Here is a 24,481-nt window from a genome sequence, read left to right as displayed (position 1 = left end):
CCACTGACAATGATATACCTCAAGAACTTATTTCTCTTTTGGATGATAAAATTTGTTTTAAGTTCAAACACCAGTGAGCTACCTATGTGGAGTCTGCATGTTCTAGCAATGTGCGAGTTTCATCCCACAGTCCAAAGACATGCAGGTTAGGTGAATTGACATTACTAAAGCCACCCCAGTGTGTGTGGGTGAGTGTGTGTTTGCCTTGCGATGAACTGGCACCCTATTCAGGGGTTGTTCTTGCCTTGTGTATGTTGCTTGCTGAGATAGACTCCAGCTGCTCTACCACCGTGCTCTGAATAAGCAGGTTTGGAAAATGAATGGGTGGAGTATTGTTTTATTAATATTTATGTTTCCTATATTTATTCTTTTAGCAATATTCGTGTGCTCAAAAGAAAACAAAAAACATTACTTTCTTTTTTTTTATTATTTGGACTTTTATCTCTTCATGACTCCGCTGTCATCAAAACAATCCTCGTCATGGGTCCCAGTATGGCACCAGCTTTTTTATTTTCAATCCTCAGGTTAAAACATTTAAGAAGCTTTTGTCTAAACTATGTGTTGTTTAGTATATTAGAAGAAAGCAAAAATTATAAATTTGCTTTCATAGAACATTTATTCTACAGAAATTGAAGTTTGATAATATATATTTTAACATGTATTGGTTATATATTAGAAAAAACAGAAATTTTGAAACAGAATATGATAAATTTAGGAAACCATTATTAATCACCCTTCCCATCAAATAAATATGAATGGTAGTAGTAGTAGTACTCTCCCATGTACAGCAAAATTCTTATTTGCATGTTCAACCAACAAGTAACACATCACCACTCAGTATTATAAATAATACTTGTAATGCTATACCTTTAAAAATTTTACTGAGCCTATAGATCTTCTACATTTAACTGAGCAGCTAAGGCAACAAAAATATAAAGGACTTTGCCTTTTCTGCCTCAGAGTTAATCTTTGACTTAAGTCCTTGACTCCGCAGCCATGGGCTTGTCTCCTAAAGCAGGCTACGGCTCTGTGAGTGACTTGTTTTACACAATGTAAAGTGTTAGACATTGCTCTACTTTGTCAGTTGGAGCTGAGATAAATCCTTGCCATTGTAACTTTTGTGGAGGCTGGGATGAAATAAATTACATAGCAGCTCCACAAATGCTATTTTCCAGAGTTCAATAAAAAATAATCCACCAAAAATGGCAATATAAGTTTTTATTATATTTACAAAAATTCGGAATTCAAGGTAAAAAATTCCAATTAATATATACTGGCTGTTACGAAAGTATGTCATAGAAGTTGAAGAACAAATTTAATATGCAACTCCATACTAATATTGATAGAAACAAACATAATAAAAGATTTGCTTAGAAAATCAGCAATCACCCAAACAGCCACAAATTCTATTTTTAAATTTACTGTAAGGAACAGACTTATCTGTTGACATCATATAAAAGCTGAGAACACTCCCATAAGTTTTCACTTTAAGATACGAGTGATAAGCAAAACTAATGTCAAGAAAATGCTTCAATTGTAAATAAATATAAAATATTCAATTACAAATTTGTTACAGTGCATTATTTGCATTAGAATTAGCTATAACACATTGAGTGCAGCATTTACTTCATACACACAAAAATAAATCTGAATAACCTATACCTGTAGATCTATATTTTGTTTGTGTTGTTTATTCACATCATTGTGAGTTTGCACAGATTACAAACTAGTGTGGGTTTCTGCACAGGCCTCTCTGAAGCTGAGTATGCTAAGTTAACCGGCAATTTAATTTAGCCTTTTCTGAGAATGAGCATATGTGTGTATGTCCAGAGGGTTATTTTCCAACTTGCATCATGTGCTGCTAGGCTATTATTTGGCTGACCCATAACCTTGAATTTGATTAAATGGGGTTTAGAATGTTATGTTATATAGTACATATGTTATGTTATATAGTATAGTAATTAACCTTTCACACATTTACATATTTACATATGAGACAAGCTTCACCCATGTACAAGTCAGTAGAACCCATCATTAAACATTACTGTGACAAGTGAGTGGTATGTATGATCCACAATTACTTATGTATTTTCCACATTCTTGTCAACAAAATACCTATACGCATCCACAGTATGAACAACCAGATATGACATGAAACATATGTTCGATAAAAACCAATACCAATTATCCTGCTGTTTCGGAACTGAATCTAAAAAAATTTAGATGTCATAAAAAGATGTTTGGTTGCTTCTGTTTAAAGACAGTTTATGCCGTACCTCTACTACACACATCAATAAAATACAATAATCAAACTGCACTTTCAAACACCGATTTTGCATGCCATTTACAGTTACTTCTTTGCTTGTTGGCACAGATAGACACCACCTGCAATGAATTAAAAACACTGTTACATTTTGAATGATTCCTCCACCTTGCTTTATCATTTCCAACCTAATGCTGCCTTGGTAAGGTTGATACTTATTGTAGGGATGCACCGAAATTTCGGCCGCCGAAAATTTTCGGCCGAAATAGCATTATCGGTTTCGGCCGAAACGTAAGAAAGCGCCGAAAATAAAAGCCGAAATTGTCGCCACGCTCTCCCATCCTCCCGCCTGCGCTCGCTGTCATTACGCATCAAACACGGAGTATGTCGGCGGTTTGGAAGCACTTCAAAGTTTCAGATGAGGACAGCAAAGTTGCAATATGCAACATTTGCTCTGCAAAAGTTTCAAGAGGGGGTTCAACAGCAAAGACATTTTCGACTACAGGTTTAATACACCACCTTAAGTCAAGACACGCAATTGAATTTGAGGAATACCGTCAAACAACATTGGTTAAAACTAAGCCAACTAGCACATCAACACCCTCGGTTGCCACATTTTTCGAAAAAATTAAGAAATTTGCAAACGACAGTGCTAAAGCACGTGACATAACAGAGAAAGTAATGGAATTCATTGCTTTAGATGACCAGCCGTTTTCAGTCGTGGAGGACATTGGATTTCGTAGGCTAATACACCACATTGAGCCGCGTTACACACTGACAAGCAGACGGTATTTTGCAGAGACCTCTCTACCTGAAATGTATGACCGTGTTGCAAAACATGTTCATGAGCTCATGACCACAGATATCTCTGCTCTAAGTTTTACCACAGACATATGGAGCTCTGACGTTAGTCCAACTAGCATGCTCAGTTTGACAGCGCAGTGGATAAACGCGGAGTTTAAATTGCAAAACATTCTGCTTCATGCACAGGAGTTTGTCGGCTCGCACACTGCAGCAGCAATATCCGATGCTTTGGCTAACATGTTTGAAACTTGGAACATAGACAAGTCTAAAGTGCATGTGATTGTGAGAGATAATGCACGGAACATGATAAAGGCTATGGATGACAGTGGATTAAAAAGCATACCTTGCATGGCACACACGCTGCAGTTGGCTGTGAATGAGGGAGTGCTTAGTCAGCGGAGCATATCAGAAATCACAGCAACTGGGAGAAAAATTGTGGGACATTTTAAGCATTCTCCGCTTGCTTATTCCAGACTACAAGATTTGCAAAACAGTTTGGGATGCCAACAAACGACTACAGCAAGATGTGGCCACTCGCTGGAACAGTACATACTATATGTTGCAAGGATTACTTGAACAGAAGCGGTTTTAGCTGCATACATGACAGATCACGACCTGCCAGCAACTTTGAGTGCACACCAGTGGATGTTGGTGGAAAACATTGTCTCTCTTCGCCCGTTCGAACAGTTAACCAAGGAAATAAGCTCAGCTCAAGCATCTGTTGCTGAAGTTATTCCACTGATCGCAGCACTGAAGCGCCTGCTTGGAAAAGAGGCGGAAACAGATCATGGCGTAAAAACAGCTAAAAAAACTCTACTGGAGGCTGTTAACAAACGCTTCCAAGACATTGAGTTCAACCCTCTTTACGGCATTGCAACAATATTAGATCCACGCTTTAAAGACCATTACTTTGACGATGAGAAAAGGCAGGATGTACGCGAAATGGTGCAAACAGAGCTTACGGCTCTTGAAACCTCTTGTGAAGCACAAGCCGCGACGGGGAGAACAGAGCAAACTGTGCCTGAGAAACGGTCACGTACAAGTGATGAGGCGCACATTCCTTCGCTTTCTGATATGTTTGACGAAATTTTACAGGAAAGCGCCCCAACCCACAGCGGTGTAAGAGCAAGCGCAGCCTCACAAGAAGTAGCAACCTATCTAGCTGAACTACCCATTGGCAGAAGTGACAATCCACTTGACTACTGGCGCGAACAAAGATCGCTTTCCTTTGCTTGCATGGACTGCGCGCAAGTACTTATCTGCCCCAAGCACCAGCACAGACAGTGAGAGATTATTCAGTGCAGCATCTCATGTTCTTGATGAGAACAGAAATCGTCTCTCCAGCCAGAAAGCTGAACAACTTTTGTTCATAAAGAGAAATCTGCCACTTTTGCTAAAATAAAAACAGCCTAATTTGATGTGATTTACAGTTAAAGGTTTGATTTATTTATTCTGTTATTGCAATGTTGTTTTGCACAGTAATTTAAAATTGAAGTAAAACGTTTAATGCAGGTAATATTTTGCACAATTCGTAAAGGCACTAAAAGCTAGCACAGACTGAGTGATTTTATTCAGTGCAGTATGTTCTTCATGAGAAGAGGAACTGTGTCTTCAGCCAGAAAACTGAAAAACTTTTGTTCATAAAGATAAACCTGCTTCTTTTGCTTAAATTAAAAGCAGACCAATTTAGTGTGTATAGTTATGTTGTTTACAGTAAGAGGTTGGATTTATTTATTTTTCTTCTGTTTGTGCACTGTTGTTTGGTACAGTAATTTAAAATTGAAGTAAAAAAGCAGCTAGCATTTTTTTTGCACAATTTTGTTACAGAAAGAAATTTTATTTAGTTTTGTTATTGTTAAACAGCCTTATTACTGTTATTTATTATCAATAAAAGTTTGATTGCTTAATTAATTTGTAGTTTTTTTAATACAAACAAAAAGAAAATATTTTAAACATGTTTTTTAATGAAGCCATTTTCGGTTTCGGTATCGGTTTTCGGCCAAGTGCATCCAAACATTTTGGTTTCGTTTTCGGCCCAGAATTTTCATTTCGGTGCATCCCTACTTATTTGAATACATGAAGTTAACCAAACATCTATTACTGGATGCATCAATGGCAGCAAACAGCTACCTTGGCAAACAATGAAACAATTTTATGAGGTTCAGAGTCTTGAGCAAGGAAGTACACTATGCAAGTTCTTGTTTGGAGGTAGGAAAGAAGGTGTGCCTCACGAATGGTTTGTTAGCAATGACTACCTCCCAACCTGTAAGAATGAATTTCCACCCTTGGTTCTCTGAATCTATGCTCAGATGATTTACGCAGTAATGCTGTGCAAGGTCACTGCCAAAAATTACATGCCCAGAAAACTAAGCAAAATGTGTCACACACACTCAAAATGTTCTATATACGCTTGCAAAACATGTTGCACACACTCAAAATGTCCTACATGCATTGTAAGAACACTGCCAAAAGCCACATGACTGAAAAATATTTGCTAAGTGTATCACTTGAACTCAAAAAGTGACGCTAGCACTCATACATGCACTTGCAAAGTGCTTGGAAAACATATTTTTCATACTCAAAATTTAATTCACACTTAACAAATGCACTCAAAATATAGCTCGCATTTACAAAATACATGGTGCGCACTCACACACAGATTTTTGGCAGTCATTCATCAAATGTACAGCAATCAGTAAGTCAGTGTGGTTTGTGGTCTAAAGAGCTTTGTAGATAGTCACCTCCACAATTACTGGCACCCATGAAAAAGAGGAGTAAAAAAACACCCTTTTGTGAATTATGTAAATTTCACACTGAAAGAAATGAGAAAAATCCATACTTTATCATTATTATTATTAGCATTATTCTGAGATAAAATTAATTCCTTATCAAGACATAATTATTTTTACCAAAACCACACGTACCACAATTTTTGGCACTTTTGCATTTAATAAACTGTACAACCTCCCTTTGCCAATAAAACAGCACCAAGTCTTTTCCAATAACATATTTTAAGGCTGGAAAAAATACAGCAGGAAATCTGAGACTATTCTTCTTTACAGAATCTCTCCACACCATCAAGGATTCTAATTCCTCTCTTGTGCATTCTCTTCTTCAGATCATCCCACAGGCCATGATAGAAGCTTGATTTTGTGTTCATTTAACCAATTCTGTGTTGATTTGGACATAGGTTTCAGATCATTGTCTTGCTGGAAGATCCAGTATTGACCCAATAGCCATTCCCTAACTAATGATGGTCAACAAACTTTTACATCATTTGAAATATACAGTATGTTCTATTATCTTTCCCATTCTGATGAATGAATAAGGGAATGGGCCTCTGTGCCATCTCATATTTATACCCCTATAAAACAGGAAGTCATGAACTACTACTTGAAAGTTCCTACACACTCTAACCAATTTAAAAAAATAAGATATAAATGGAAAAATTCTTCACTTACACATAAGAATTTCAAGGGATGCTAATAACCAAGGTACATGTGATTCTGTTGAAAAATTATTTATTATTTTTTCTCAGAAAAAAAAATACTTCCATTAAAGGTTTGATTTCTCTCATTTGTTCAGTGCGAGATTAAGGTAATTCACCAAAAGTTGACTTTTTACTCATCTTTCCTAAAGATGCCAGTAAAATTCTATTTGACTAGGGAAGAAAGCATTCAGAATTTGGCTGCTTTCTCTCTCCACCATGTTAGACGGCTGCTATTAAGAGCAATGTAATATCTACTGCAATATTAACCCCCTTGCTGTAATTGACAATGATGTTGTTTGCCTTCATGTTACATTTCAGTCGTGGTAATGTCAAACAATACACAATTAAAGGCCACATTTTGAACTGGCAGTATTTTGTATCATGAAATACGGATCAATTAAATTTTGTGTCATGCCTACAAATATATGATTCATAATTTATATAAAAGAAATGCTCTTTACAACAAATATTATCACGTATGACATATGTATTTAAAAACACTTGACTGTGAGAGTATTTTAGTGTACAGTACACCCCCAAAATTCGCGGGGGTTACGTTCCTAGAGCACCCACGAATTGTGAAAAACTGCAAATTTTGGATGTGGTTAAAAAAATGCCTATTTTCATAGATTAAACCCTAAATAAGCCCCCAAAACACTTTTAATTTAATTTCAAACTCAGCTTAATACATTACCAAAAAATAAAGAATGTAAAGGTAAACCTGTATACTGTACTGCTATGTCTCCTGCAGTGCTAGAATGTAAAATACTGATGTTACCGCAATATGTACTGTAATTCATGCAAGTGCGTTTTCATTGCCAGAAGCCTTAGAAGGTGCAGGGCGTTTCGGCGGCATCTTGGGGTTTTAACCCTTAACACTAGAATTACCAAAGCCTACGAAAAAACTCGTAGATCTGTCCCACCTTAATCTGCTTCTCACCTCTCCGTCAGTGTCTTTTGTCCTTTAAATGTGTTGATAAGCAGCAAGCAGCCTGCTATCACATGCCCCACCGTAGCACAGTTTTCTCAGTTCAAGTCTGTTTACCTGTGTGTCAGTTGCTTTGAGTTGTATAGAGTGAGAAGTCAAGCAAAATCACACCTTTTATAAATACTATATTGTTATTTGGAACACTTGCATTTCATGTGTGTTCCATGTCTACAACGATCTATGTGAACACATCGTTAAAAAAGAAACGTTTTTCATGTTTTAGTAATAACTGACAAAATGTAGACATGAAGTTTATAATGTGTGAAGTCCAAATATCAAAGAAATACTTTCACAAAAGGTACAAATATAACAGAACAAGTGCGCTTTCATTCAAAAATATAACTGCAAAAAAACAACACGCGTTAGGGTGCGACATTGACACACATTTACTATGACTGCTTTGGTGGCGCAACGGTTTCAACTGTTGACTGGTAATCGAAACTTCACAGGTTCAATTACCAGTCAACGGTTGATACCAAAGCACCAGGGACGGATCTACAAGTTTTTTCGTAGGCTCTGGTAATTCTAGTGTTAAGTTGCCACATACTTGGGGGTTAATTACTAGACGCCAAATACTTTTTTGCTGCACTTTAAGTAAACTTCACAATTAACAAAGAAAAAGTGAAATTTAAATGGAACACATTTTTTTTCGTGCAAAGAACATCACAATTACTGCAACACTGATCATTTTACACACTTCTAATGAATTGTAAAAACTATTTAAAAAACTACGGAAATAATATGTACAAAGTGCAACTGACACCATGGACGAAACTCAGCAAATCACTGAGCCAACTGTGAACTGGCTGCACGCAAGCACACAGAGGTAAGCGCTGATGCTTGCAGGCTATTCTAGTGCTACGGCTGAATCCCGGGGACAGTGATGCTGCAATGCTGCAGGGTGTCACGCATGGGTCGCAGAACTGCACAGAAACACAGGAGATTGTAGAGACAGGAACTTTATTTAAACACTTCAAACAAACATGTCTCTTTCAGAAGTAAAAGGAGCTCAGTATGCAGTTAGTTATCGATTAAAAAATAGACAAACATTATAGGGGAGCACAACCCCCAACAGGAGCAGAGAGTGTCTGGGGGAGGGGAGAGAAACAAAGCAATCAGCCAAAAAGGACAGGTACTGTTCATGCTTTTAACTAAGCGTAGAGTCGCGCGAGAATCCGCAATCGAGAAGAGGGTGATTTATTTATTTTTATGGTGGAGATTCCAGGGACGCACTAGACCCGCACACATTCACAAACAGAGACAAAAACAAAGCAAACCGGTAATCAAACAGCAAATAAAGAATGTAATGAAAACAAATGACATAAGAAAACAACGATACGACCCCTGTTCCCCTTATGGCAATTACACATTAAATACAACAAAGCACAAACAAAACACACACAGTAAATCATGAAAAAGTTTGTGAAAAACAGCAATGGATGAAATGTAACGATGGAAATAGATACAGTGGAACCTCGGTTCACGAACGTCCCAGTTCACGTACAACTCAGTTCACGACCAAAAAGCTCGCCAAACTTTTGCCTCGGTTCACAACCACACACTCGGTATACGAACAAGCCAGTTTCCCTTGCCTGCCTGAGCTGAGAGAGAGAGAGAGAGAGAGAGAGAGAGAGAGAGCAAGAGCGAGCGAGCGTGCCTGCTGGGGAGGGGGAGGAGGAGATTGCTGCACGTGTTGGCTTGCACTTACTGGCTGCAGATAGGCAGGCAAACCATCCCCCCCCAGCTCCATGTGCCTGCTGGGGAGGGGGAGGAGGAGGAGATTGCTGCACTGTTTGCCTGCCTATTTGCAGGCTGTACGTGCTAGCGCACCATCCCCCCAGCACAGGCAGCCTGAGAGAGAAAGAAAGAGAGAGAGAAAGCGAGCGAGCCGCGTGGCTGCAAGAGCTCTCTGTTCATTGTTCTCCTTCCATTGGCTTCTAAGCAAGTGAATAGTGGTGAGAAGAAAATTGAAATCGAAGTAAAGAAAGAAATTACAAGAGGTGGAAAAACTGTTTACCAGTTTACTCATTTACCAATCTGAGAACCCTCATGCTTTCAAGCAGCACAATGTAAACAAAGCCAGACTGCCAGCAAACACGAAGGGTTGGGTCACAAGGAGTTTGTTTTTGGAATGGCTGCATGAGGCTTTCACTCCCACCAGCTAAACAGCTAAAAGCACCAGAAACCCAAGAAATCACAAGAGAGAAAACACCTGAAGGAAAACACTTCATGCCAGAACTCGACTCATGCAAGGTTAGTTTTCTTGGTGGTTTGTACTGTACTGTACAGTAGTTTTTGTATTACGGATTTTTCAAAAGTTAGTTTTTCAGATCATGCTGTGATTTGTTGCAGTGTTACTTTTCTCTTTTTTTCAAATGTTCGTTTTTTTCCCTGTGCTTAAAAATCATTAAAAAAAATTGTTTACATGGAGGACTTCATTGTGTGATTTGTTGCAATGCTACTTTTTTGGTTGCTTGTGAGTTGGTTTTTAAATGCACTTCAGATTTGTCCGCTGTTCATTTTTTTCTGCTGTGCTTAAAACTCATTTTAAAAACAGTGTTTACAGCGATCAGGCTTTAAGTTTAATAGCGTGATCTCCTGCAATCTTTCTTTTTTGGTTGCTTGCGAGTTGGTTTTTGCATGCACTTCGGATTTGTTCTAATTTTCGTTTTTTTTCTGCTGTGCTTAAAACTCATTTTAAAAAAAATGCTGCGCGAGCACGTGCTACAGAGAGATTAGAGAGCGCAAGCGAGCAAGCGCAGAGAGAGAGGGGGCAGCTGACAGGGAAGGGATGGGGGGGAGGATAGGGTGTGTGTGTGTGTGTGTGCGCTACAGAGAGAGCGCGTGAGCCAGCCTGCTCCTGTAGCTGAGGGAGGGAGGGAGGGGCTTTGGTGGTGTGTGTGCTACAGAGAGAGAGAGAGAGAGGGAGAGAGCGCGAGCGAGCCAGCTCGTGTAGCTGAGCAGGGAGCCTGGGTGTTTTGTGTCAGTGTTATTCAATGTTTTTACATTAGTTTACTATTACACTGTGCATTCTATGGTGTAATTAACTATATTTGTGCTTAATCTTTACATATATTTACATACAGTTTGTACGGTCTGGAACGGATTAATTGTATTTACATACAATCCTATGGGGGAAACTGCTTCGGTTCACGACCAACTCGGTTCTGGAACGAATTATGGTCGTGAACCGAGGTTCCACTGTAGTCCAGAGATCCACACGTTAAATGGGAATGTACAGGTAGTCCTACCGGTAGTTCCTGAAATGGTGAAGACGGGTGGACGGGTTCAGGAGTGATCCTTTCTTTGCAGGATGGCCATGAATCCACTTACAGTCCTCATGTACACAGGCAGACAGCAGACAATCCAGACGCACGAAACGATACAGGACAAAATGAATAAGTACAGGTAACCCATCAGAAGCCAGACAAACAGGAACTTGAAACGCAAATTTCAGAAACTTTTTTTTTGCTTTTGGTCACCAGCCCCGTTTTCAAAAGCCGCACTGACATCCTTTGACCTCAACAGCCCCAGCACCCTCAGCAGAAGACCAATCCGAGCCACTGCAGGGACTGCTGGGATTTGCAGCTTCAAATTCTATTGGCTACTTTCACCATCCCAAGGTGCGTTTTTTTCTACAGTTGCTTCCTGTTCTCTCTACAGTACAGTATTGCCATGAAAAAAGCTGTAAAAATTGTGGAGGATTTTTGCAGTTTCTTCTAACAATTATTAGCTAGGTTCTAAGGAAAAATCCGCGAATGACTGAGGCCGTGAACTCTGAACCACAACTTCGCTGGGGTCTACTGTATATGAGTTTATTCTAAAATTCTTTATTTAATGTTACTACTATTTAGCAGTTAGGCACCTTAGTATTAATTAAATTCAAGTTAACCAGTCCAAAAATCATAATCATAATAAACATACTAAAAGAAATTAATTAAACTTATGCATTTGAAATTATGTATATTATATCAATGTTTTATCTCTTATAACTAACATGTACAAAGTATTAATCAAATTATTCCTTATTTTTATCTCTATACCATGAGATAATGAGTGGATGGATGAGAACTACTTGTCTTTAAACACAGACAAAACAGAGATGTCAATTACTGGAGGGAATGATGCTGATCACAACAATATATTATCATTATTTAATTCAGCTCAGATCATCATTAATTCTACTGAATCAGACCGCAATCTAGACGTTACCTTTGACTCTAGCATGTCATTTAGAGTACACATTACAAAACTGTCCAAAATATGCTTCTTCCATCTTAAAAATGTTGGGAAATGAAGGTGTTTTCTAAATATGAGCGATACTGAGAATTTAATTTGTGATCTCTAATAGGATTGACTACAGCAATTCAGTGTTCACTGGATGTTTAAAATGTACTTTATACAGCTTCCAGTTAATCCAAAATGCTGCTGCAAGAATTATTAAAAGAACAAGAAAATATGAACACATAACTCCAGTTTTTAAATCCTTATACTGGCTCGTGTTAAGTTTAGGGCAGATTTCAAAATCCTTCTTTTAATGTATAAAACCTTAAATGGCCAAGATCTGTCTTACTTATCTGAACTTATCATTACTTACAAACTAGAGCACACAATTAAGACTTCAAGATACCAGTCTGCTTATGATTCCAAGCATTGATAAAATAACAGTGGGAGGTCAAGCTTTTAGTTACAGGGCCCCTAAACTGTGGAATGGTCTGCCTGTTACTATAAGAGATGCCCCTTCAGTCTCAGCTTTCAAATCCCGGCTGAAGACTCACTACTTCAGTTTAGCATACCCAGACTAGAGTTGTTGATTAACTGTGTTAGTCATTAGCACTGAAACACACGTAATAATGATACTTAAATCTGTTAGTAAACTTCACATATTTTGTTTCTCTTCTTGGTACTCAAATGTGGTACTTGGTGCCACTGCCCTACTGCCAAGTTGTCTACCTGCCTAAGGAAAAGTAATCTCTGATGGAGGAGCACTGGAATCATTGGGTATAAGGGTCCTTTCATCATATTGGCCAGCCAACCTCTCACTCAGTTACGGAATAGCCAGTAGGGGCGAGGCAACCTAATGGCAGAGGTCTCTGAACAAATCTGAATCGAATTATGTGATATCATCTACTCTTGCATTTTGCTCTATACTTTTAATATTACTATTGTACCATTGTACTGTATTGACGATTACTTGCATTCTGTTCTGTGTATTGTGTTGTATTTATCCCTTTTCCACATCCACTGCACCCCCAACCTACCTGGGAATGGGTTTCTCTTTGAATTGCCTTTCCCAAGGGTTTTTTGGAAGTGTTTTCTTGTCCTCTTAGAGAGTCAAAGCTGGTGGGGCTGTCAATAGACAGGACTTGTTAAAGCCCATTGCAGCACTCCTAGTGTGATTTTGGGCTATACAAAAATGAACTGCATTATTGTATTACAGTAATCCCTCCTCGATTCCAGAACCCCCCGCGATAGGTGAAAATCCGCAAAGTAGAAACCACATGTCTGTATGGTTATTTTTATATATTTTAAGCCCTTATAAACTCTCCCACACTGTTAACATTATTAGAGCCCTCTAGACATGAAATAACACCCTTTAGTCAAAAGTTTAAACTGTGCTCCATAACAAGACAGAGATGACAGTTCTTTCTCACAATTAAAAGAATGTAAACATATCTTCCTCTTCAAAGAATGCGTGTCAGGAGCAGAGAATGTCAGAGAGAGAGAGAGCGAGAGAAAAGCAAACAATCAAAAAATCAATACGTGCTTTTGGGCTTTTAAGTATGCCGAAGCACCGAGATAAAGCAGCATTTTTTGGAGGAGCGTCCCTATCCTATAGGCAAACAGCCTCTGTGCAAACAGCCCCTCTGCTCACACCCCTTCCGTCAGGAGCAGAGAATGTCAGAGTGAGTGAGAGAGACAGAGAGAAGCAAACAATCAAGCACCGCGCGGGAAGCATATCGTATATCATTGAGGAGTTTTATTTAATACGTAATACATGCTCTGATTGGGTAGCTTCTAAGCCATCCGTCAATAGCGTCCCTTGTATGAAATCAACTGAGCAAACAAACTGAGGAAGCATGTACCATAAATTAAAAGCCCCATTGTCTGCAGAAATACACAAACCAGCGAAAAATCTGTGATATATATTTAGATATGCTTACATTTAAAATCTGCGACGGAAAGTTCCCGGCACCTCTGATGATGTCACTTCCAGCTCTGACATAGACATCATTTCCCCACCCCTTAAAACCGCCATCTTACCTCCAAGTATTCAGTTCTGTTTTGGACTTAGTCTTGTGAATATCCATCCATCCATTTTCTAATCCAAACACAGGGTCACGGGGGTCTGCTGGAGCCAATCCCAGCCAACACAGGGCACAAGGCAGGAACCAATCCTGGGCAGGGTGCCAACCCACCGCAGGACACACACAAACACACCAAGGCCAATTTAGAATTGGCAATCCACCTAACCTGCATGTCTTCGGATTGTGGGAGGAAACCGGAGCGCCCGGAGGAAACCCACGCAGACACGGGGAGAACATGCAAACTCCACGCAGGGAGGACCCGGGAAGCAAACCCGGGTCTCCTAACTGCAAGGCAGCAGTGCTACCACTGCGCCACCGTGCCGCCCTTGTGAACATCTCTGTTCAATTATTTCAAACTTTTGCTGCTGGGATATAATATATGGGTGGCTGCCCCAAACCTTTATAATGTCTGGAGACTCATTCTTCTCACACTGTATACAAAATATGCTAGTTGAAATAACAAAACCTTAACAACAACTACTGTAATAAAGCATTGCTGTCCAAAAATTTGAAATTAAATGAACAGCCACAATGCTGACATGACATAAGTAGATTGAAGAGATGGTTCTTAACAAGAAGTCAGTGCCATTATTCCCAGAAGTCATACACTCCAGCATGTTAACAACCATCAGTGGAACAGAAATTTTATTCAGACATCAAACTACGGCTAACCAAACAACAACAAACAAATATAACCAGAAAATAAACACATTAAATGTTTAAATACCACATGGAATGCTGTAGGCATAAAATAAAAACGCATTAAACAAATATATTAATCAAATGCTATACTCTGTCATGGTGAAACACAAACCACAAGAAGAAAGCATCATAAAGGCCCACAAAACATGTACATACAGTGTAAGCTGCACAAAAACCACAGTTGTGTGTGGGACAGGCACATACACAGCAAAGATGAGAGAACAATGACAACTCACCATGTGAAGCTCCTTATGTGCGTGTTCAGTATAACTTGTTTAGTGTGTAAACACGGCACTGTTTACAGCACTGATTTAGTCTCACTCTGATTGGCGCCTCCATCACTGCTAATATTAACCCAAGCCCAACTTGTTGGCTCGATTTTGTCTAGAATCATCATTGAGGTGAGGATCTTAAAATATCTTACAGGGAAGCATAGTCTTTTACAATCTTGTCAGTAATAAAAGTTGTGGGATTGTTTTTCTTACAGCTTCTAATATTAATACAGCAATTGTTGAAAAACGATGATTTCTGCTCTTTGTAATTATCTGGAGTAAACATTAAATTGCCCCTAGTATGTTGCCATGTGTCCACCCTGCAATAGACTGGCACCCTGTCTAGGGAGTGTTCCTACCTTGCACCCGATACTTGCAGGAACAAGCTATAGCTGACCCACAACCCTGCTCTGGATAAATGGGTTTAGGCAAGGCACAGATGGACTTTGCAAGTACACATAAATACACGTCCAACATAAGTTACCACCAGTGCTGAACAGCCAATCTGGACGTAAAGTGTAAGGTACCTTTCAATTAAAAAAAAAAGCCTGCTTAATTGTTTGTGAATTCACAAGTATACCTTTAGAAACTTTTAAAATTTTTTTAAATACAATTTAAATTTTAAAAAAATCATTAAAGGAATGGCCTAGCAGTCAGATATGTTCACGGCTCCTAAGATCCACCCAGAACAGTGTGTCTGTTCTGTTTAAAGAAGAAGCATGTTACAGCAGTTGCTTAGGGAAGGACTGATTTAACCATCCTATTTGTTCATTTCAACGTTAAGTTCGGTCTTAAAAACATTTTTAAGCAAAGAATAACTTTTCATTTGAGATTAATTTTGCTAACACAATATATCCCTTAGGGTAGGCTAGACCCCACAGCCACCCATTTTATTACGCCTAAGTGACTAACATACCTCACTAGCAGTGATAAGCAAACTCCACATTGCTCGCTTGGCCTTGAGTTTGCAGAAATCATTATATGTTTGCTAATATCGCCGAACTCGGACTAACTGAATTTGATTTGACTGTAATATAATGGTGCAGTGGTCTTTAAAGTGTCCCCAAGAGCTACGGAAATGTCTGCCAACTACAGACCAATTACTGTGGCCACAAAGGTGACCTGAGCTGTGCGGCAGTAGTTCCGACCACTGCACCACCGTTTCTTGGTTGGAAGAAAGAATGCAGTCAGAAATGAACAATCATATACTTTGTCAATACAAAGCGCAAGTGCTGAAATTGTAGTCAAAAGTCAGAAAAAAATACATACAGATACATACAATACAGGCAGAAAATTCAAAGTGGCGTGCTATGACTGAAGCCATTGGCTCTTTCTTTTTAATGAAGTTGTACTGAAGGTTCTCCAAACTGTCTGTGCTGATGCTTTGAACTATTTCTTCTATCAAAATAATAGAAGCATCTTGTAAATAGTAATAAATCTTTTATTATTTTATTTCACAGAGTCTCCTGTGTTTGGGAGACGGGCATCAGGCTCCATCAAGGTTTGTTTTTTATCTCCACGTGGCTAATTATGCACGCCTAGTTACATGCCTCCTTCTCTTATACTGACCTAGAACTCAAAGATCAACCTGCACATTTGGCGACAAGCAAAGATGACTTGTAATTTATGCTGTATATGTTTCATAAAAATAAAATTTTGAGAACCTGCATTATTTACTTATCTGTTCTACCACAACGCAAGTCCCACAGTCTGTAATACAAATGATCAGCATTACATAACCGGAGGGCAGTCCCATCCATTGTTGGCCATTATAGCTCCAGGGGATGTCGCACTGGCCTCGGAAAGCATTATAGGTTGCTGGGGAAAAACAGTTGTCCTAAACTGGCCAAATTATCAGTAAATAATTCAATAAATAAGGGCGAATGTGAACGCAGTAAATTTGGTGTGAACAACACTTTGGCGAAATTTAGTGATCAACACAACTCACTAGCTGTTGTGTCCGAAATCACATTCTACCATACTGAGTATAATATCAAGTAGCCTCTGCCTCTGTTTAGTGTGGTACTATGCAAATATGAACACGCTCTCAAACCTTACTTAAGCAATAGTGTGGTAGCAATACCTAAGTTTTTTTGAAGTTTAATGAAGAATTGTCTGAAAGCCAGTATTTCACTTGACAAAGCACATTTCATGGAATTTTTTTCGGAGAATTTTTCATTCAGGTTCGCACCTCTCCGTCAGCGTTTTTTGTCCTGTAAATGTGCCGATTAAGACAAGCAGTAAGCAGCCTGGTATCCCATCCCCCACCGCCGCAGAACATGCACAAAGTTCTCCCAGCTCATGCCTTGATTGATTATCTGGGAGTGAAGTGCTGGAGTTTTAGAGTGGAAACAATAGATCGCTACTTGGAACACATATATTTCATATGTGTTCCGTTTCTACAATAATCTGTGTAAACACATTGTTAAAACAAAAACGTTTTTCATATTTTAGTAGTAAATGACAAAATGTTGGCATAAACTATATAATGTGTGAAGCCTGAAGTCCAAAGATCAAATAAACACTTTCACAAAAGGCTCAAGGATAAGACAACAGCTTCTGTGGCATAGCAGTAAGATTTGCTGACTTTTAATCAAGAGTCCCCGGTTCAACCCCCAACTGCCTCCTATATTTGCCGTTTTCAGTAGTGAGCTGCTCTAATTGTTAATATTATACAGTACACGCATATATATGGTTTGCATCTGTAACAGACAGTGTACATTTATAGGACTTGTAAAAGTTACATTTTTTTTCACTTTTATTCTCTCAGTCCGATCACGATCACGATAAATACTACCACCACCCAGGGATCTGATGCTGTTAGTTTTTATTTGAAACTGGGAGTAACTGTAGATGTGAGTGGTGTTTTGAGGCAATGGAACTCTCTGATCTGGAGGGATAAAAGCTGACACACAAACGCTGGTGAATCTGCCTTCTGCATATCTCACCGTCACTTCATTTTTTTTTATTCAGTTTTATTGAGTGTTCCTGCTTACACTGAATTAGTATGCACCTTATAGTCTATGATGTCAAAAAAAAACAAAAACAGAGACATAGGTATATATGATATTTGGAATTATTCATTTTATGACCTGTATAGTACATTTCGGAAAACACTGTGGCACGGATGCAACATTATTCATATTCAATCGCATAACATCATGCGGTTGTAATCAGTGACTGAGTGTTTTGCGTGTTTTTTTTTTTTTGCGACCTTGACAGTGCCCATATTGCTGTATGATGGTGTTTCTTTTGGACATGCAGAGGAAACAATAGTACAGAGAGGTCAGTTCAGCACTATATGCAACCATCAAATTCAAATGTTAACAATTCACACACGCGCAAGGATCGTCCTTCCTATATTTACGACATGTGTACCTGTTGCAGTGTACACACCTTTCTCTATGCTGTGGTTTCTATTACACACCTGAAAGAAAGGGACAACATATGTGACGTTTTGAAGAAATCATTTTATGACCTAAATAGTACCAATCAGAAAACATCATTGCACTAATGCAATATTATTTCAAAACGAACAGCGTCAGATCGGGTGTGAATTTATGCTAGAGCTGTTACTTAGAGTCAGATCAGGAGGGGCAGGTTTGAGTGGGGGTGGGAGGACAGCGTGATCGTGATTGAGAGAATAAAACTGAAGAAAGCTAACTTTTACAAGTACAATAAATTTATACCCAACATCCCGTATATTTGTCTCTTTATTTTTTCTCCGTGCTGTGTTGACATCGTGCACCAGAAGGTGTGAGCTTATTCAGTGCACACAAGAACACACAGGTGGCCAGCTGCTGTGTGCTACAACATGCTGACGGTGATCAACGCACATGTACTGTGCAAGGTGTGCACGGGGGCCACTTAGAAAAGAAGAGTGTTCAGGGCTCACTTTGCAGAGGAACTTCGTTGTCGCATCTTACTAGAAAAGGCGATGGAAAAAAAAAGGAGGATGCAACGTTGACAAGCTTCTGTTCCAAGACAGCCGCTTTCCCCAGGAAAGTAAACTGAGTCAGTGTCAGGTGCCCTTTCAATGTAATAGGAACCAAAGCATACAGAGAAGTGTGCGCATTGCAACAGGAACACATGTCGTAAATGAAAGAAGGACGGTCCTTGCATGTGTGTGAACTGTTAACATTTGAATTTGATGATTGCAAATACTGTAGCACTGAACTGACCTCTCTGAACTATTGTTTCCTCTGCATGTCCTGGTGTACAAAAGAAACACCGCCATACAGCAAACTGGACACTGGCAAGATCGGGAAAAAAAAAAAGCATGTGAAACACTCAGTCACTGATTACAACCACATGATGTTATGCAAATGAATATGAATAATGTTACATCCGTGCTACGTTTTCCAAAATGTACTATACAGGTCATAAAATGAATAATTCCAAATATCACATATACCTATGTATGTGTTTTTTTTTTTTTGACATCATAGACCATAAGGTGCATACTAATTCAGTGTAAGCAGGAACACTCAATAAAACTGAATACAAAAAAATCAAGTGATGGTGAGATACGAAGAAGGCACATTCACCAGCGTTTGTGTGTCAGCTTTTATCCCTCCAGATCAGAGAATGTCCAGTTCCATTGCCCCAAAACACCACTCACATCTACAGTCACTCCCAGTTTCAAATAAAAACTAACAGCGTCAGATCCCAGGGTGGTGGTAGTATTTATCGTGATCGGACTGAGAGAATTAAAGTGAAAAAAAAACAGCAACTTTTACAAGTCCTATAAATGTACAGCGTCTGTTACAGATGCAAACCAAATGTATGTGTGTACTGTATAATATTAACAATAAGAGCAGCTCACTACTGAAAACGGCAAATATAGGTGGCAGTCGGGATCGAACCAGGGACTCTTGATTACAAGTGGGAGAACATTGTACACGTACTGTGGTGGTGGGGGATGGGATACCAGGCTGCTTGCTGCTTGTCTTTATCTGCACATTTATAGGACAAAAGACACTGATAGAGAGGTGCGAACAGACTTAAGGTGGGCCGGATCTACGAGTTTTTTCGTAGGCTCTGGTAATTCTAGTGTTAATTGTGGGTATTACATACAGAAAAACAGAACGTTATGTGTCGCATTATAAATACTAAAGTAACTTCATCTTAAAGTAACAGCATGTAGGGCAAGTTGGAAAGTTCAATAACTGTAGCCTAGATCAATGGGTAGCACACTAATGGGACAGGTATATTTTAGGTGACTGAGTAAAGCATTGTGTGCCTTTGCATAGCCTTTTGTTTTCTGGTTCAATATTGCAGTAACAGATGTGTCTTGAATCTTTAGATAAGGTAAGGAGCAAAAGTAAGCATTTGAGTCTGAAAATGTGCTGAAATACAAATGAATGCAGCCAGAACTTTATAATCAAGTAAAACAGAAAAATTCTTAAAACATTCTAAACTGAAGTAATGAAGTTTGATATAAAACAATGCTCTTGGTTAGCAACATCCATGAAAGATAATAAGACATAATTACAAATAAAATAAGAGTATTAATTATGAAAACAATAAATTGAACTAATCAGGATCTCCTCAAACATGATTCTAAACAGTAATAACAAGAATAACCTCAGTGAAAGTTCATAAATTAAGCACAGTGAGCACACATACCTGCTAGTCCAAGACAAATCTGAAACAATCAAAAAAAAGTCCAGAGTCCAAACTCAAGTACTACAGCCCTACTTCAGTGATATATATAGTGTATGTCTATATGTATGTATTTTTCTCTAATAAAAATATAACTGCCACTGCAATACTTGTTTTGAAAGACTGTTTAAGTGGAAGAAAGTAAATGTTTCCAAAAATGAGGGACAATTTTTTGGACAGAAATCCCTAAAACACATATTGGTTGATATTGGTGTGAAACAACAGTTTTTATTCATATAAAGACTTCCCTTAAAAATCTGGAGTGTTGTACTCACTACTCTTCTGTGATTTGCAGCTCCTTTATTACACAGGCAGAATAATATACGTTTACTTTTGGGTAAGTAATTTAGGCGCAATAATAACTAAATAAAGAAAAGAACTAATAAAAGTGGCAGCAAATACGAAAAGCGTTAAGGGGAAAAAAACAATAATACTTTCCAACCAGCTGGGTCAACCCCCTCCCCACACACACACACACACAACGCGCTCAGGTAATAAGGGGTTAAAAATAACACACTGATATTGGAGCAAATTTAAGTCACTAATAAATTAGCAGGCTAATCTTTGAAGTAAGAAATTACAGCAGGAGGACCAAAAGAAAAAACAATACAACCACTGAGGAAACGCCGTGGCTCCATAAACGCACGGAGATGAGACCAAGTTTGAAAAGCACGTAACCACCAACACCAACAGAGCAAACATGCAGAAAAATTAAAGGCAGAATACATGTTTGAAAGATGAGAGGGTGCCTAAGCAATGTTTATCGTCGTATGTTAAGTATAAAAACACTGCATTAGGAACCGTTCTTGCGCATACCAAATACGCGCGTAATGTAAGTGCGAGGCTCCCGCACTTTTTTCCCCGCCTTACTTTTCGTCGTCCTCTTACCGTTTTAATACTTAAGCTTAATATGAAATAACTACGTTAAAAGCACCATAAAATATTTAATAAGCATTTATTAACTAAATAAGGAAAAGAACGAATAAAGGCTGTAGCAAATAGAAAAAGCGTTAAGGGAAAAAAAACGCGAATGTCAAACCACGGGTGAACGTGGAAGAACTCCGGAGCATCCATCTTGGTTGTGGTGAATTTTGCGCTTATATCAGTACGTGGCGCGAGTATTTAAAAAAAAAACTGCACAGGTTATGTAAAAAGTTTAATGGAGTTTTTGGGCTTCACGTTCAAACAATGTCCTGAACGACGTTGTTTGCTTTAAAAATGTTGTTGACCTTTTCCGTTTTCAGTTTATTTTAAAATGCAAATAAAAAAGTGTACTAATTTAAAAGCCGAATTGCTGTTTATTGAAAACACAAAACACGGGGAAGTTGACCCGCGTTGGCTTTAAGGGTTACACCGACAATGTTTTTTTTTTTTGTGGGAGAACTGCCACTAACGGAAAACAAACGGAAGATTTTTTTTTCCGTAAAACATGAATAAAACAAAGGTGACTGAAAGCAACCGCGAGTAAAGCATGTGCGCTCTAAATCAAGTTTGATGTTGATTGCTTGGAACGCTGCCGTACAGAAACCAGCAGAGTGCGCATTAGCGAAGCTGGACACCTAATCGGGAGTCTGAGCAACGTGACCGCGGCTATGGCCGGGCGGCCTGTCAGCGAGGCGAGTCGAGGGGAGGGGGACGTAACCTGTCACTGGCGTCGCGCGTGCCAAGAAAGCGTATAAATGAATTAAGAAACTATAATAAGAGAAAACAAATCAAAGCATGTGTCCTCCTTTAGACTGCCTAAAAACTGGCTTTGGCTAGCTTGTACATGAAAACGTGACGGTCGAAATGTCACTCGCCGCTAATCGCTCTTCACGTATCAACGTTTTGTGTGGAAAAAAATAATTAACAAAGACGGGGCAGCGTCATTCGCTTAAAAGCTTGTCGACGTTCAAACAAAATGAGCAGCTATGCAAGACTAGAAAGACTATTAAAAAAAACTCTAGTCGGCGAAAGCTCGCCCCTACCTGAACCTGAAAGTGCCCCCCCCCCATACCCAGACTCTTGTGCCCCCCACGCGGCACCCTACCTCTATCTTGTCCACGCTCCGTGAACAGCCAACCACCTTCATGCCATGCTGGACAAGAGCTCGGGCTATTGCAGCTCCAATGCCCACCGAGGCACCAGTCACCAAAGCCACTCTGCCTTTCCAGCGTTCCATCTCTTCGGCAGACGCGAGTAGTTTTCCAAATGTCGGAGCACAGCGTTTGGACACACCGATAGTACTCTTCTAGACTGTTAGTTGGAGGTGGTCGACTCAACCATTACACCTTCCCTCTTGCGTTTTCTGAGCTTCTACTACACTCTCTCTCTCTTACGCTCTGTCTTTGTGTCTTCCTATCTTTCACCCTTTAGGAAAAGATTCTGTCGGCAAAGCTCCAATCCCTGCGCTCCGGATTAAATATTAAACAGCATGCCAGCAACATTTACATTATCTGGTTATCGTCGCCGCCCGCATCAGGTTCTTTCAATAAGCGCGAGGGCGGGGAGAAAACTACAGAGAAAAAATAATGATGAGGGAATACTGTACACATGAAAACGGAAAATGTTTGTTTTTTAAAATCCATAAACATGAGATTAGTTGTTGGGCGGGGGGGTTTATAGCAAACGGTAAAGTTTGTGAAATGCATTACGGAGTGACAGCTTTGGCGAAAGGAAGAATAAAGAAAGTGTGGGGAAAATTGCAATGATATAAATATTCAAGAAAAGATATCAGCAAGAAGTCATCAAGTAGGAGAACAAGGGACTATTGGAATAAGCAAATAAAAAAAAAGTGAAACAATTTTAATAATAATTTTAGCATACTGTATCTCCATATCAACTTATATCATAGGTGCTTCTGGCATCACTGATTATGAAATCTTTTGAAAAACCTATAAACAGTAGGCTAAACGAGAGAATTGGGTTCTTGTTCAGAAAGCGGACGCCACTTGGTTGTTTCACAGTAATTAAGATTAGGTATATAAGTAGGTTTCACATTTCTGTTATCATTTTAGCCCTACAATAGCGACTTAACATCAGAGACCTATTTTATTGACCTTAAGGTTAGTGTTTGGGCGAGGGGAAGGCCGTCTCAAGTGGCATCCGCTTTCTGAAAAAGACCAGAGAATTTGGTATAATAGATTCATTTCAGTTTGCCTTCCAGTCCAACAGAATTACAGAGGACATCATTGTCACTTTGCTTCATCTTGGAGGGTATCTAGACTCACATGAGCCTCCTCTTTGTAGACATCTTCAGCTTTTAACACCATTCAGCCTCATCTTCTTACAGAGAGACATATATAAGATTTAAATTTATAATTCACTTTGGTAAGGTGGCCAATTGACTTTTTGACAGACAGGACTCATTGGTTGTCTTTCTAACATACTGTCCTAATTTAATGGGTCCCCTCAAGGCTGTGTTGTTTCATCTCTTCTCTTTCATCTAAATCCTCTTCACAAATGGTTGTCATCATGAAACTGAAAACTGGTTCATCTTAAAAATTACCGATGACATAGCCATTGTAAGTTTACTTAATGAGACTGAAACCAGTCATTGTCCACTGGTAGATGATTTTGTTAACAGGTGTGATGAGTGTTTTCTACACCTAAACATAAACAAAAACTAAGGAACTTGTAATTGATTTAAAAAGAAACACAATCGTCAAAGACCAAGAGATGGAGATTGTTGACTGTAATATGTGGGGACACATACGCTCAAAAGTGACTTCTAAGGAAAACACAGAAGCCATCTGCCACACCTTTTCTGTTTAAGGAATTTGAGTCTTTTCAGTATCCTACCATTATGTCACTCTTTTATAAATCTTTTATTGAGCCTGTCTTTACTCATTCTGCTGGTGTGGTTTTGAAATCTTAATGTCAGCAACAAACAAAATAAATCAAACTGTAAAATGGAGTTAAAAAAAATAACAGGGTCTGGATAGTCCAGTCTCACAGATATATTTAACAAGCAAGTATTACAGAAAGTAGAGTGTATTCTCTCAGACAGGA

At 38.9% G+C, this 24,481-nt stretch overlaps 1 protein-coding gene across 1 annotated transcript in view; it reads right to left on the bottom strand.

The window, feature by feature from the left end:
* dhrs11a (dehydrogenase/reductase 11a) overlaps positions 1-22,866 on the bottom strand; it is a 178,031-nt gene extending 155,165 nt beyond the window's left edge. The window contains exon 1 of the mRNA XM_039756838.1: positions 22,521-22,866. Coding sequence (XP_039612772.1) covers positions 22,521-22,652 — 132 coding nt within the window. The 5' untranslated portion in view covers positions 22,653-22,866. The remainder of the gene's footprint in view (positions 1-22,520) is intronic.
* Positions 22,867-24,481: the final 1,615 nt, after the last annotated feature.

Source organism: Polypterus senegalus, chromosome 6 (assembly GCF_016835505.1).
Source record: "Polypterus senegalus isolate Bchr_013 chromosome 6, ASM1683550v1, whole genome shotgun sequence".
Classification (NCBI taxonomy): domain Eukaryota; kingdom Metazoa; phylum Chordata; class Cladistia; order Polypteriformes; family Polypteridae; genus Polypterus; species Polypterus senegalus.
This window is presented reverse-complemented; position numbering and strand designations above follow the sequence as displayed.